The sequence below is a fragment of the Lacerta agilis genome, chromosome 3, assembly GCF_009819535.1.
Source record: "Lacerta agilis isolate rLacAgi1 chromosome 3, rLacAgi1.pri, whole genome shotgun sequence".
Classification (NCBI taxonomy): domain Eukaryota; kingdom Metazoa; phylum Chordata; class Lepidosauria; order Squamata; family Lacertidae; genus Lacerta; species Lacerta agilis.
This window is the reverse complement of record NC_046314.1, coordinates 71852567-71867037: the sequence shown is the minus strand read 5'-3', so window position 1 is coordinate 71867037 and position 14471 is coordinate 71852567. Positions and strand designations below refer to the sequence as shown.

Here is a 14471-nt window from a genome sequence, read left to right as displayed (position 1 = left end):
TTTGTATATTGTTTTGGAAAGAGCAGATTAGGTTGGTTCACCTTTAAATGTAAACTGAATTGAATTTCTCCCCCATCTCTACCAATATATCTAAAAAGCTAACAGATTTATTATAGCATAAGGTTATGGAGAGCAGAGTATTTGAAATGCTGGAGCCCTTTGATCAGATCCAGCAGGGATCTTTGAGTGTTCTAAATACACATAACTTTGAGTGTACAAAGGTGGCACAAAGAGCCAGTGCATCTGATTGTTAACCAGAAGGTTGGTGGTTTGAGCCTACCCTGCAGGGCAGGATTCCTGCATTGCAGTGGGTTGGACTAGATGACCCTTGGAATCCCTTCCAACTATGATTCTATAGTCCATTCAGAGAAGATCAGTAAATTCTTACATTTTATCTGCAGAGCTCACATAGTGATTAAAAGCAAGAATACCCAGAGTTTCAAAGTTCCTAAAATTTGAGAGCCATGCAGAAGGCACATACAACCTTTATACATTATTTGTTCAATTTGCTGTTTCAGCTCCAGAAAATGGCAAAAGCAGTATGGGTTGATTTCCATTTTTTTAACAAAACCTTAATTCTAATCAAGGAGGCCATTCAGATGAAAAGCTTTTGTGATTTGTTTCATAGCGGTGTTTTAAGTGGCTTGCTTTTTTATTGCAGATAAGGCGCAGGAGTTTGCGCCTTTTAACAGCGAATGAAAAATCTTTCTCTTAGTAGGCTTAATGGCTTTTCTTCTTTATAGCTGATATAATGCTGTTGCAGGACACTTCCAGGGACAGAAGACAGGATTAGATTCAGAACTAGATACCACAGCAAGCTGCAGGATCAGATTAGAGAATGTGCACTGCAAGGTGGTGAGATATGCAACTCACTACCTGTACAAACTTACCATACAAGATCCTGTTTGAACACTGTAACTGGGGCAATGTCTTGCCTTGGAAAGATCAGATCAATCACCCTTCCTAGTCTAATAACCTCTGACCAGAGAAAAGTGTTCTCCAACTTCAGATCTGCAATTCCAGTTTGTACATTATGCCCAGTGAAGAAACAACAGCAAAAATGTGGCACATTGCACACACAAAGAATAAAATGTAATTTTTCTGCAGATGTAAAGTTATGCTTAATAACAGTTCCCATGAAGTCTCACAACATCATACACAATCACAACCCCTCACATACAAACACAATTGTAGATGAACCACACCCAGACACCAAGTATACTCATGGATGAAACAGGTTGTTTTTTTTGTTCTGAGGGAGAGCCACAATAGATTTTTATTCTTTAGACGAGTCTGCCCCCTTGTGAACATGAACTGCAAATACTGCAAGTGGTTTTCTCCATATTCTTCCTTGCACAAAATTGGCAAGTGTGGCTGATAACACTGCCATTTGAGAGCATGTATGTTGCCTATAGTGCAAGCGTCTTTGAATATTTATACAATGTAACATATTATTCCGGAAACTATGTGATATGCGGCATGTAGTATCTTGCTACTAATATGAACTTTTATTTCAAGACTTGGAAACGTAGATTCACACATTGAGGGGTACAGGTTGTGGGGTTGCTAAATGGAACTGTTGTCTAGGGACTTCACACTTGAGAAACTTGCTGACTAAGAGTCAGAAGAAACTGGCCAGAAAACATAAGCAAGTATAAATGCTCGATGCACATCAACCATCAGACAGTTCAGTTGGTGGTGATAATGCCAAGGTTGCAGTTTGATTCCCATAAGGGACAGCTGCATATTCCTGCATTGCAGGAAATGTCATTGATGACAGAGTTAATACTCTCTGCTTCACAGTTTATTATTGCACTTCTAATAAAGTGAAAATAGGGACATAATTAACCAACCATAGGATGGTGCCACACTGTTTTAATTGTAATTATTTGTCTGTTTTAAACAGATTTTATATATGTATATATATAGTTTTAATTCTATTAATGTTTAATTATCTTTAAATATTTTTCTATGTTTTTAGTGATTCTTGTTTTTATCTGTAAGCCGCCTTGAGTCCCATTGGGGGGAAAGGCAGGATATAAATAAATATAATAATAAAAACTAGGGTTGCCATATTTCAAAAACTAAAAACCAGAACACCCCAAAAGTTGTTGAGCTTTTTTAAGAAGATCCCCAACTTGTTGCCATTTATGAATATGAAAATGCGCAATTTTTCACAGTTACCTTCCAAACATCACTTCCACCTTTGAAATCAGCCCTATAACGGCCTCGGTCCTGTATACCTGAAGGAGCGTCTCCACCCCCATCATTCAGCCCGGACACTGAGATCCAGCGCCGAGGGCCTTCTGTCGGTTCCCTCACTGCGAGAAGCAAAACTACAGGGAACCAGGCAGAGGGCCTTCTCGGTAGTGGCGCCCGCCCTGTGGAACGCCCTCCCATCACAGGTCAGGGAAATAAACAACTACCTGACATTCAGAAAAAACCTGAAGGCAGCCCTTTTTAGGGAAGTTTTTAATGTTTGATATTTTTGTATTTGATTTCTGTTGGAAGCCGCCCAGAGTGGCTGGGGAAATCCAGCCAGATGGGCGGGGTACAAATAATAAATATTATTATTATTATTATAAAAACTGACCTCTATGACTGCATATTATGAGCATAGAAGCCACATATGTAGAAGTATATCTCATGCTACACATTCTGAAATTAATACGGTATAGCCAATTAGATGCGCAAACCATTAATTCTAACACCAAAGGGTTGCTATTCAAACATACAAAGAAACATGGATAGGAGTATCAGGAGAAGCTTTGAAGACCATGAAACAACCTATTTAGTAGCTCTGAGCAGCACATTTCAAAAGAAGTGCCATTTTCTTGCCTCTGATTTCTTGGTCTGTGTGTCATAAAAAAATATATGAACCGGGTGTGGCATTTTAACTTTTCACCTCAGGTATGAAAATACCCAGTGCTGATTTGACTGTTATGTGAATAACATTACACGGGGTGTCACGACTTTAACACCATCACCTTTTCCATTCCACAGTTTTAAGCCGACACTAAATCTTTTTGTTATAGTATTTATGTAGCTATACTTATTATGTCAATTATTCATTTGTTTTGGAGTTTGTCTTGTCTATTTAAAAACGTAAGAAAGGCTTTCTTTTGTTTTCTTCCTGTACAGAATTTTGCAAGAGCTGGATAAACTGGTTGAGTTTTTGCCCGAGAGACAACAATGTCTCTTTTTTGTAAGTGGTCTTTAGGGCTGGGTTATTATATTCCTGGCTATGCCTATTGAGAATTTGCCTTCTCCTCCCTCCATCCACAAGTCTATTACTTATTTAAAACCATTGTATGGCACCTAATATTTTTTTTTTTAAAAAAAAAAAAATCTCTAAGGGGTGTTAACGTGAATTTTCCTGAATCAGAGATACACCTGGAAGGTATTAAGGGCTAATGTTGACTCTTTCAAATTTACCTGACCCTGCTTGTAGGAGGCCAAGATTTATTGTGAACTGAAAGGTCTCTCCACCCCACCGCCCCACACCTTTCACTACTTGTACCTCACGAGTAAGTTTCTGGCTTGGGGTCTAGTATTGCCAGACAGGCGGAAATTATAGTGCGTGTACAAGAATACAGGGCTTCCATATAAAGTACAAGACCCTTTGTACACTTATATAAAAACAAGAATGAATGAAATTATCAAGCTGCCCATCTCTGCCCATCACTCAGGAGTAGGGAGTTCCTCCATTCCAGCTTTCCCTATGTATAGTCTCAGGCAGGGAGTTGGTTGGCTCAGGTATTGGTCGTTTATCCTTCCCAGCCCCCCAGCCGGGGTTCTGGGTAATTTCAGGGTTATCCAGCATGAGTGGGGAGTGGGCTAGCTCTGGAGAACATATGTTCAAGCAGATAGCCCCCCCCCTTCACCGCCACTGGACGACCTCTGGGCATATGGTCAATGCCTCCCCCTGAGACCCCTTTAACGGGAATCCTGTTATCGCTGTCGCAATGGGGGCGGGGGTCACCGCCCCACCCCACCCCAATTTTGTAGATGACTAAAGGATTCCGCCCAAGGCCTGCAACCGCCAAAGTTGTGACGAATTGCTACAGGAAAGGCGAAACCTGCCAATGCAGCGACCTTGACATAGCAGCTCCTGCGTGCCTGTGTGGCTGTGGAAAATAAGTGATTAAACCTGCAAAGTAAACATCAATTGAGGGAGTGGAGGGTGGGGAAGCTCTGAATCCATGGCTGCTTCCCAGGTATGACTCAACTTCTATTGTGTGCACTGTGTAATCCCTCCTTCTACCTGGCGAATCCCCCCCCCCCCCGGCAACACCTCCCCAGCCGGGATTGGGCGGCTGCTGGAGTAGGTGGAGTCCCCAGGTATCCAACCTGGGAAGGCGGTGCCAGGCCCCAACAGCCAGGAGCTGCACTGCGATCCAAGGGAGCTACTCGCGACCACGCAAAATGCGCACCCCTTTTGATGTGGGAAACGTTTATTGTATCTTTATTTTATATCTTATGGTGTATGTGGAAATTGTTCAATGTGTACTTTTTGATGTTTCATTTATTGTTTATGAATGCTTTTGTTGTGTGTGTAATCATATCATATCATAACATAAGCCACTTTGAGCATGGTTTGGAAAACTGGCATACAAATGATTGTGTGTCTGCATTGTGGGCAGCCTTTAACCCAGGAGCATCCAGCATTTTGGACTACACTTACCATCAGCACCTGCCAGCATGGATGATGGGAATTGTAATCAATAACATCTGGGGATCCCTATATTGGAAACCCCGATTTAATCTATAATAATCTGGTTCACTCTATCGTAGGGAGCTGTGAAATTATAGGCAGATAGATTTTCGTGCCAATTAACATTTCTCTAAGTCATTTCTCTGAGTCCACACCCTCCCCTTATCACTCAAACATGGAGAAACTGCCCTGACTTTACCTTTTGGGAGTAGCAGATTCATGATACATGGCCAAACACAAGAGTTATCTCTGTGCCACCCATTGCGGTTTCTGAGTTAACATACCTGAGGGAAAGGATCCAGCAAACCGGAACACCTGAAGAAGCCAAACAAGTTCCCTTTTCTGTTTGCTCTCAGGGTGTTCCTTTCTTTTATTGTTTCTGGTGAATGTGACTGTCAACCTGCCATTCAAACAGGTGCAAAAAAAAAGGAGGGGCTGCTTGCACAGAAGAAGGTTTTCTCTTTCTTTCTCCCACTTCCCTAAAAGTCTGGATCTTCTTGCTTGCCACAAGGTGCAACTGGATCCTATAATCACTCCTTGTTGTTGTTGTTTTGCAGGGCTGGCATTTTTCAGAAGCTGTCCTCTCAGCTCTTCAGCCCCCCACCTCAGTTATACCTGCTACAGGTGGAGTAAGAACAATGCCTTACACTTTCCGGAACTCGAGTCCACGGGCTCCCCCTGCCCCCCAAAGCGCTTCTGCCACTCATTCCACCGGCCAGACCTACAAGGAGCTGAAGCTTGAATGCCAGCAGAGGGGGACACTCTTTGAGGATTGTGACTTCCCAGCCAACGACGCTTCCCTTTTCTACAGCGAGAAGCCTCCCGTCCCCTTTGTGTGGAAGAGGCCTGGGGTGAGTGCGATTTCTCTTTCCGTCAGTCCCTCTCCCATCATGTAGAACCTTGTGCAAAATGAGACATCTAAACTTCCATTTGCAAAAGACAAGTTTCTCTCCCTCAAGGTTCTAAATATAGATATAATGGCCCAACATTGTAAGAAATCAATATTGTAGTGTGGCAGCAGCTAAGCTTGGAAATCCCTGACATCAGGCACCTTTTGGGCAATTGCTAGAAACATTTTTATTTCAGACAAGCCTATACAGACATGTAGCATGCTGACACGTGTTTTAATCTGGTTTTCAGCTTATTGTTGATTTTAATTATTTTTTAAATGTCTTAAATAGCTGCTTTTTACTGTTCTGTTTTTACTGATAATTTCTTGTTTTGTGCTCTGATGGTTTTTTACATCCAAGTGGTATATAGATTTTGGGAAATAAATAAATGAAATAAACATGTGTTTGGGCACAGTAATGGACTGGGTGAAATTGAGACTCAATTCAGAAAAGATGGAGGTCCTTTTGTGATTGATGGTTCATGCATCTGGAGGAATGAAGTTGAAGTTCATTGAAGATGAGGTTACACTCCCCCTAAGCTCAGGTTTTCAGTATGGGAGTGCTTATTGATCCAGCACTATCTCAAATCATATATTTTTTCTGTTTTAATTGACATGTCAGCTGCAACCTTACCTGGATGGAGGTATCTTGGCTGCTATTACCAAAGTACTAATAAATTATCATGTAGCCCAGAGGACTGCCTTTAAAAATGACCCCCAAATTTCAGTTGGTCTGGAAAATGGCCACAAAACTATTAAGTGAGACTAGTGAGAGCTGGACCATAAAGAAGGCTGATCCTGAAGTTGAGGCTCCAATACTTTGGCCCCTCATGAGAAGAGAAGACTCCCTAGAAAAGACCCTAATGTTGGGAAAGATGGAGGGCACAAGGAGAAGGGGACGACAGTGTATTTTACCTGAGCTTTGGCAACTGAACCAATTACCAGAGTATTTCTCAGCCCAAATTTAAAGTGCTGATTTTGCCCTTTTAAAGCCCTAGAATCTTGGACCTTCATACTAGCCCACATTTGCAGTGTTCAGATCCTGACTCAGCCTTCCATAGAGATCACTGGGTAATCTTGAAGCAACCACCACCTCTCAGCGTAACCTACTTCAAAGAGTTATAGAGAGGATAGAACAGGAGATGATAATGGTGTGTCATATCTTGGGCTCCTTGAAGGGAAGTGGAATTTTAAAAAAATGTAATTAATGGATAAAAATAGACAGAGATAACCATGCAAGTTAAGCCAGAGTATATTTGGAAAGATGTTTATGTTTTCTCCTTCTCAGAATGTATAGCACATGTGCATGACATATTCCCAGCAAGGTGTATAACATGGAAATGCCTGCGCCTATACTGTACCTACGGACAGCAAACATGTATTTCGAATCAAAACAAATATATTTCACATTCCACACCTCCCATGGGGAAATCTAAGCTCCTTTCAGCGGATGAATAACTTGTAACCTACATCCTGTTATTCTTCCTTCCCATAGAAAGAAAAAGTCAACAAACTTTGATTTGCTGTTTAACAGGGATAAACAAACATCACAAATGCATGGTGTGGTGTGCTGCTTTAGCAGAGTCCCCCTCATAGAATTTCATTTCATGACTTGATTCTAGAAAGTATAACAGATAGAAACTCTCTTTTCCTCCTTTAGAATAGAGAATAAGCTTTTAGGAATGCACTTTGTGGAGACCTTCAATCACACAGTTGGAATAATTCTCTCCTTTAAGATTTAGGGCCAATGTACATTACACTGTTTTTATTTTATTGTATTATGGCAAGGGGGGGAAGGATTATACCCCAAGGGTGCAGAAAATTAGACACAAAGGTAAACATTCTGCAGGCTAAGATTTATGATGACATTTCTATTGCTTGACTGTCAGGTTGCAACCCTTCAGAAAAGGCAGGTGTGGCTTCTCAGGCTTCTTGCTTCCCCGCCCTGTTCTCTTTGCCTCCACCATCTGATCATGTGGTAATAAACAGGATGCCTTCCAAAGGGGGAGGACGGTAGGCTGCAGGACTGAGGAGAAAAATAGCAGGAAAAGCCATAACCCACCTCATTTCTTGCTGCATCAGGGAAATTAAAAGTGCACTACAAATCTCCAGCTAATAAACTGGTGAGTGTAATTGCCCCGTATTTCTGCCACAGGAGATGGGACCTTTGTAGCAGTAAGTTACCTCAGTGGCAGCTTACCTCAGAAACATAGCTGTCAACTTTCCCTTTTCTTGCAAGGAATCCTATTCGGAATAAGGGAATTTCCCTTTAAAAAGGGGAAAAGTTGACAGCTATGTTCAGAAATCTCCTGTTCCCACATGAGCCTTAGTGAGTAGCAGGCTCAAAACAACAAACTCAAAACTAAACAGGGGAACAATAATCACTCTCTCCCCCTTCCATCTGTGTCCTCATCTAATCCACAGCTGATCTCCTTTAGGTAGGATGGCCCATGTCTGCCTCACCAGAGCAAAGGTCCCCAAAAAGGCAGTTGAGCATAAAATTTGGATATGCTAATTTAGAAATGAATCCTATGGATCATCAGTGTGGGGAAGAGTGTGGCCAGGTGTGGCTGCTTAGTGGTGATAACAGTTGTTGATCACCTTCAAGGCCTCTCCTGTTCTCACTCCTTAGGGCAGCCTGACTTAGGATTTTTTATTTTTACACAGACTGCCAATGGATGCCTAACAAAAATTTCAGACAGCATGAGGAAATATACTTTCTGCCTGTGAACAGGGGGTGGGGGTTCAGACACCTATATAGCTCTTTGCCCCTCCTCATAACTAATGGAAGCACGATATATTATGTCTCAGTAAGCAAATAAATGCAAATGTGTTTATTTTGCATAATCGGATTGAAAGAATTTAGCTTTTCCTGGTACAGATTCTGGATTTTTGGTGTGCACCGTTTGTTTGCCACCCCTCTTTTTGTGCATGATATTTTAGGTGGACCACACTATGGGCTACTTGCTGCTTCTTCAAATTCTAGATGTCAGGCTTCAGAAATGCATAAGGCTTACCTCAGAAATTTTGATTCAGCTCATTTTATTGGTTTATATAGGGCTTTTTACCAGTATCTGTAATATGTGTCTTTTTGATGCAATGGCCTGTAGGCTACGCAAATAAAGTTTGTTGTTGTTACCTCAGAAATACTGCAGGTTCGGTTCTAGACCACTGCAATAAAGTGAATATCACAATAAAGCGGGTCACATTTTTTTAATTTGAAAAAATGTTCCCCGGTGCGTATAAAAGTTATGTTTACACTATATTGTAGTCTATTAAGCCAGGCTCCCTCCACTCTTGTGACCAGAAAAGGAACGGCGGCGGCAGTGGCAGAGGGCTTCCTTCCCCTGGAAGCGGCCCGTCTGCCTGCAGCTGCACCCTCATCCTCCTAAGGAGCATGTCTGCGAAGTGCAATGAAGCGAGTTGTGCCTGTAGAGCAGGTCTAGAAGAATCCTTTGCTTATCCCAATCTCCCTGCACTACAGTATTCCCTAAGGGCAAGCCTGTGCCTTTGTGCCGCATGGTTCAATTGCAAGCTCTGCGTGACCCGGTGTGTTGAACAAGCAGGTGGTGCCGGTGATGACTGGGCTGGTTTGACTTGCCTTTTGTTCTCTTTAATCATGACACACTGGCCTAAGTAATGTTCTCCCCCAGGTTGGGCATTGAGCAGCAGGAATGCAGCCAGCCAGGTCACCTGCTCTCTGACATTTCCTTTGAAGCAGGGAAATGCTCTGGGGGAGAAAAAATGCCAGCCTCTGGCTCGATTCAGTTTTTAAATTACCAGTAGCCTGTGTAAAGCTTGCAGCCTCCGTTAATTGTCTTGGCTGCCACCTTTTTCCATCTTGCCCACTGTGTAGACATGGTCGACCTTTGTCTCTCCCGCTGGGAAGGAAGGTTCTGCTCCACAAGCAAGTTCCTGCAATGGCTCCCTTCCCATGAAGCCTCTGTTTGTCTGAGACTTAATTTGAGCCCTGGACTCCAGAATCTCTCTGGAGATTGTGACCTGTAAAGTAATTGTGACCTGTAGAGTAATTTATTAGTACATGTGTATTTATCATCATGGCCACCGGTCCCATCACCTCCTGGCAAATAGAAGGGGAAGAAATGGAGGCAGTGAGAGATTTCACTTTCTTGGGCTCCATGATCACTGCAGATGGTGACAGCAGTCACGAAATTAAAAAACGCCTGCTTCTTGGGAGAAAAGCAATGACAAACCTAGACAGCATCTTAAAAAGCAGAGACATCACCTTGCCGACAAAGGTCCGTATAGTTAAAGCTATGGTTTTCCCAGTAGTAATGTATGGAAGTGAGAACTGGACCATAAAGAAGACTGATCGCCGAAGAATTGATGCTTTTGAATTATGGTGCTGGAGGAGACTCTTGAGAGTCCCATGGACTGCAAAAAGATCAAATTTATCCATCCTTAAAGAAATCAGCCCTGAGTGCTCACTGGAAGGACAGATCCTGAAGTTGAGGCTTCAGTACTTTGGCCACCTCATGAGAAGAGAAGAATCCCTAGAAAAGACCCTGATGTTGGGAAAGATGGAGGCCACAAGGAGAAGGGGACGACAGAGGATGAGATGGTTGGACAGTGTTCTCGAAGCGACTAACATGAGTTTGGTCAAACTGCGAGAGGCAGTGAAGTATAGGCGTGCCTGGTGTGCTCTGGTCCATGGGGTCACGAAGAGTCGGACATGACTGAACGACTGAACAACAACAACAAATTTATCATCAGCATGTATGGTCCCTTTCAGATAGACAAGTATGCCTTCCCCGCTTTTTAGCTTATTTTTAAAAACAGACATTGGCAACCCAGGATAACTGCTTGCCTTGAAAGCAGCTGATGCCAGGAGTGGTGTGACTGATCAGGAGGATGGATGAATAGACCCAAAAAAGCCCAGTCCTCCTAAGTAAACTGAAGTGAGTCAAGACACAGCAATAACAGCAAGAACCTTTGTTGAACTACATAACTGGGAAACAGGGGCAAAGCAACTGCTAATATACATTCCTGAAGGCATGGGCCACTCCCACTCCCAAAGTGATTGGCTGTCTAAACTTCCAAGCTGCGAATCACGACTCAGAGTTCAAGGGCCAATGGCAGAGGCCCAAATCCTGAAATGCTCTGTGATTGGACATCTTGTATTGAATCAGAACACAGCAGCTCAGAATCCTTAGTTCAGACTCAAGCTCAGGCAAACACAGACCACTGAATACATAACATAAACCCTGTAGGCAGTTGTGTTTTTCTGTGAAATTCCCTCTGAGAGCAATGGAAAATCCTCCAGTCTTGTTGGCCACTGGGCACCTTACTCTACTATTCAAAGCACACCACTGTCCTAGCCACTCCAGGCTGTGCATGGCTGGGTGAGTAAGCAGAGAGAAGAGGAGAGGAGATATCAGGCAGAGGTCTTCCTGAAAGAATCTGCTCTGGATTCTTAAGTGGACTGATTTGAAAGCTGCCCTGGGAGCCTCTCTGGGCTTGAAAGGAGCCTAAATATTTTGTTAAAAGCTATTAAATATCCACACGTTGTATAAAAGTCTTTAATCACTTGCTATGCCTACGCATGAGTGCTAATATGCCCTAGTGAAGTCTCATAATTCAAGAAATCAACAGCAGTAATTTTCCATTTTCTTTTGGGTCGGACACCAGCAGCACAGGATCTTCATATATTGACAATGATGCCATAATATCATTATGGAGCCATAAATCTTCCAATGCACAATTTAATAAAGGACAAGACTTGGCGGAGCTTAATGTCTGCTGTTTGCCCAAGGCTCCAAGTCTGTCATTGGGCAGGATAGACACACAGTTGCAGCAATGCACAGCAGAATATATTCCGTTCAGAGCACTTATCTTTCTTTCCTGATATTCTTTAAGGAAATCGTTAAAGACCCACAGTTTATTCTTGGAGGCGCCACAAGAACGGACATTTGTCAAGGGGAACTTGGTGAGTGTTCTTTCCCTCTGAAATTGTAGCTGCCTTATGCATGGAAACAAGAGTGTTGACATGCATATGGTCACGGAGCTAGAGTTCATTGGCTCTGCTTTCTCATTTGTGTGGGTCCTTTGCTTCACTTGTGTACAGTCACATCCAACGATTACTAGTAAATACAGAGAGCAGATTTCAGGCCTGCCCTTTTTCACCCAACATAGTGGAATCCATCATGCATTTGTATGTATAGCACAAAACCTCTGCCATGCATCAAATGTGATTCTTGGGTAGGACAGCTCACCTTACATATTTGATGTCCTATATCCAGTGTTTTTCTTTTAGTAAAAAAAGGTGCTGGTACTGCTTACCCTTGAGTACCTCTAGAAAAAACCCACTGCCTATATACCATACAACCAATTTTAAAAGAAAATATCTAGATAAACTGAAGTGCTGTTCAAAATAATGCCACACTGATGTGCAACCATATTAAAGCACTGGAAAATTTAATAGCTAAGCAATAAAGGTTTAATGGAAATAATTTAATGGGGAGCTTTGACCTCCACTTTGTAGATGTGAATTCTAAAGAATTCCTGTTAATTGGAACCAGATGACAAGCGGAACCAGTGCATTGTTCTATTTGATTTCCAGGTGACTGTTGGCTATTGGCAGCTATAGCATCTCTTACTCTGAATGAAAACACATTAGCCAGAGTAGTGCCACTCGATCAGGATTTTGGACCAGGCTATGCTGGAATATTTCATTTTCAGGTAAGACAACTCTTGTCATACATGTCCAAATGTCCATGACGCCCCCACTACCTTTGTGCGATGGCATCAAGCCCACTTTGAGCCAATCACTGCACCAGCTCCTGCTCTTTGCCCGCCTTCCACCTTCTACCCAGACTGTCATGTGCTACAGTGACCCCACCACTCTGTGTAGCCCCACTGGACTGAAGGGGAGAGTTTTGATTGCTCTGTTAGTCAAGACTTGCCATTTGACCGCTCCAAGAAAATTAAGTGGGTTTTGTTGCTGGGGGTTGTTGTTGTTGTTGTTGTTGTTGTTTTTGTGTTTTTTTGCTACTGAAAGAAGTACAAATTACTCTGCTGCATATTATTTCACCTTATCAAATTATTCTGTTTACCTTTACCAAACAGTTTTGGCAACACAATGAGTGGCTGGATATTGTCGTTGATGACCGATTGCCCACTTTCAAAGACCGGTTGGTTTTTCTACACTCAGCTGATCACAATGAATTCTGGAGTGCATTGTTGGAAAAAGCTTATGCCAAGTAAGCCATGCGGGTTATGTGATCTAGGTACTGTTCGTGGTTTCCTTGGCTTTCTCCACCTGCACCTCATTGCTGTCTGCACTCTTCTCTCACACTGTGATCTGTGTGGTCTGTGAAATTTGATTGTGAAATCAGATATTGAGGCCTGCTATTTTAGCTCTCTGTGTCATAACGTCTGCTATCACTGCTAAGGATCTAAAGAACGTTAATAACTGAATCATGGTAATAACCTTAAAATGGGGGGTATGCAATAACTTCACCTCCAAATAACCCAGGGAATCCTAGTTTACCTGCCAATAACGCTACAATTTTCAGCATCCTTAATTAAACTACAATTCCCAGGGTTCTTTGAAGAAATGTGATGTGCTTTAAATGTGTGGTATGTAACAGCTGTACTATAAGTAGCTGCAGTGGTGTGCCTTTTGATTTATACTCCAGCCATAGTTTATTCACCTAGTTCAGAAATGGCCAACATTGTGCTTTCCAGATGTTGTTTTGGACTACAGCTTCCATCAACTCCAGCCAACACACCATGCTGACCTAGCTCATGGGTGGTTGCATCAAGGCACAATATGCTCGGAACCTCTGCTGCAGAAACCGTTCAAAATATATTGGGCATGTACAAGAACTTGGAAATGCTTTGGAATCAATCGTTGATTTCTGTAAGGCTTCTCTAAGAGACTTTCGTAGTAGATTATCCCAGTGCTTTTTTCCCCTTAAAAATGTTTAGGGGTACTCTCATTTTGACTCAAGAAAATCACCATTTTATAGTTCAAATCGGGGAAAATAAATACAGTAAATGGACAAAAGTACAAAGATTCACAAAACGTTTAGGGGTACCCGCATACCCCTGCACCCCCCCAAGCACTGGATTATCCCTCAGCAATGCAGCAATTGAAGTGGTATATAGTATGAATTCCACCCCTATTATCCAAGAGATTTGGACAAGTTCTTGGTCAAATGTTCATCATCTGAGGCCCTTCTTCATGGGCTTCCTCCATGAGAAGTCCAGAGGGTGGACTGGCAACACGAAAATGGGCTCCCGGTTTGTGGAGTTCTCTCCCCAGGGAGGCTTGCCTGCACCTTCATTACATATCTTTAGGCACTAGACAAAACCTTTCCTCTATAACCAGGTCTTTGGCCTTTAGCTATAGGTGGCATTTTAGAAGTTGGTGGGATGTTTTTAATGTATTTCTTTTCCCTCTTGGTTTTAATGTTTATATGTGGGAGGGGGAGTTGTTTGTCCGTTTCTTTGGTTATAAGTCACTTTGGGTTGCCCTGGACAAGATAATGCAACTAACCAATTTAATAAATAATGTTAATTATGATGATAATGATGATGATGATGATAAGTTTTGTATATGTATGTATTTTTGTTTTTTTCTGGTCGCTGTCAGGTTGAATGGAAGTTATGAAGCTTTAAAAGGTGGAAGCACAATTGAAGCAATGGAAGATTTCACAGGAGGAGTTGGAGAAATGTTTGAAGTTAAAAAAGCTCCAGAAAATTTCTATGACATCTTAAAAAAAGCTCTGAAAAGAGGTTCAATGGTGGGCTGTTCTATTGATGTAAGTAAAATGATAAAGCTGAGTTTCAGGGGTTTTATCTGTGTAGATCTGTTTCGTTGTTCTGAATGAACAATTTCTCCAA

General features: G+C 42.2%; 1 protein-coding gene across 1 annotated transcript in view; it reads left to right on the top strand.

The window, feature by feature from the left end:
- Positions 1 to 5300: 5300 nt before the first annotated feature.
- The window catches only part of CAPN9 (calpain 9), a 29470-nt gene continuing 20299 nt past the window's right edge, over positions 5301 to 14471 (top strand). The window contains exons 1-5 of the mRNA XM_033144248.1: positions 5301 to 5565; positions 11481 to 11550; positions 12184 to 12302; positions 12690 to 12823; positions 14221 to 14389. Coding sequence (XP_033000139.1) covers positions 5353 to 5565; positions 11481 to 11550; positions 12184 to 12302; positions 12690 to 12823; positions 14221 to 14389 — 705 coding nt within the window. The 5' untranslated portion in view covers positions 5301 to 5352. The remainder of the gene's footprint in view (positions 5566 to 11480; positions 11551 to 12183; positions 12303 to 12689; positions 12824 to 14220; positions 14390 to 14471) is intronic.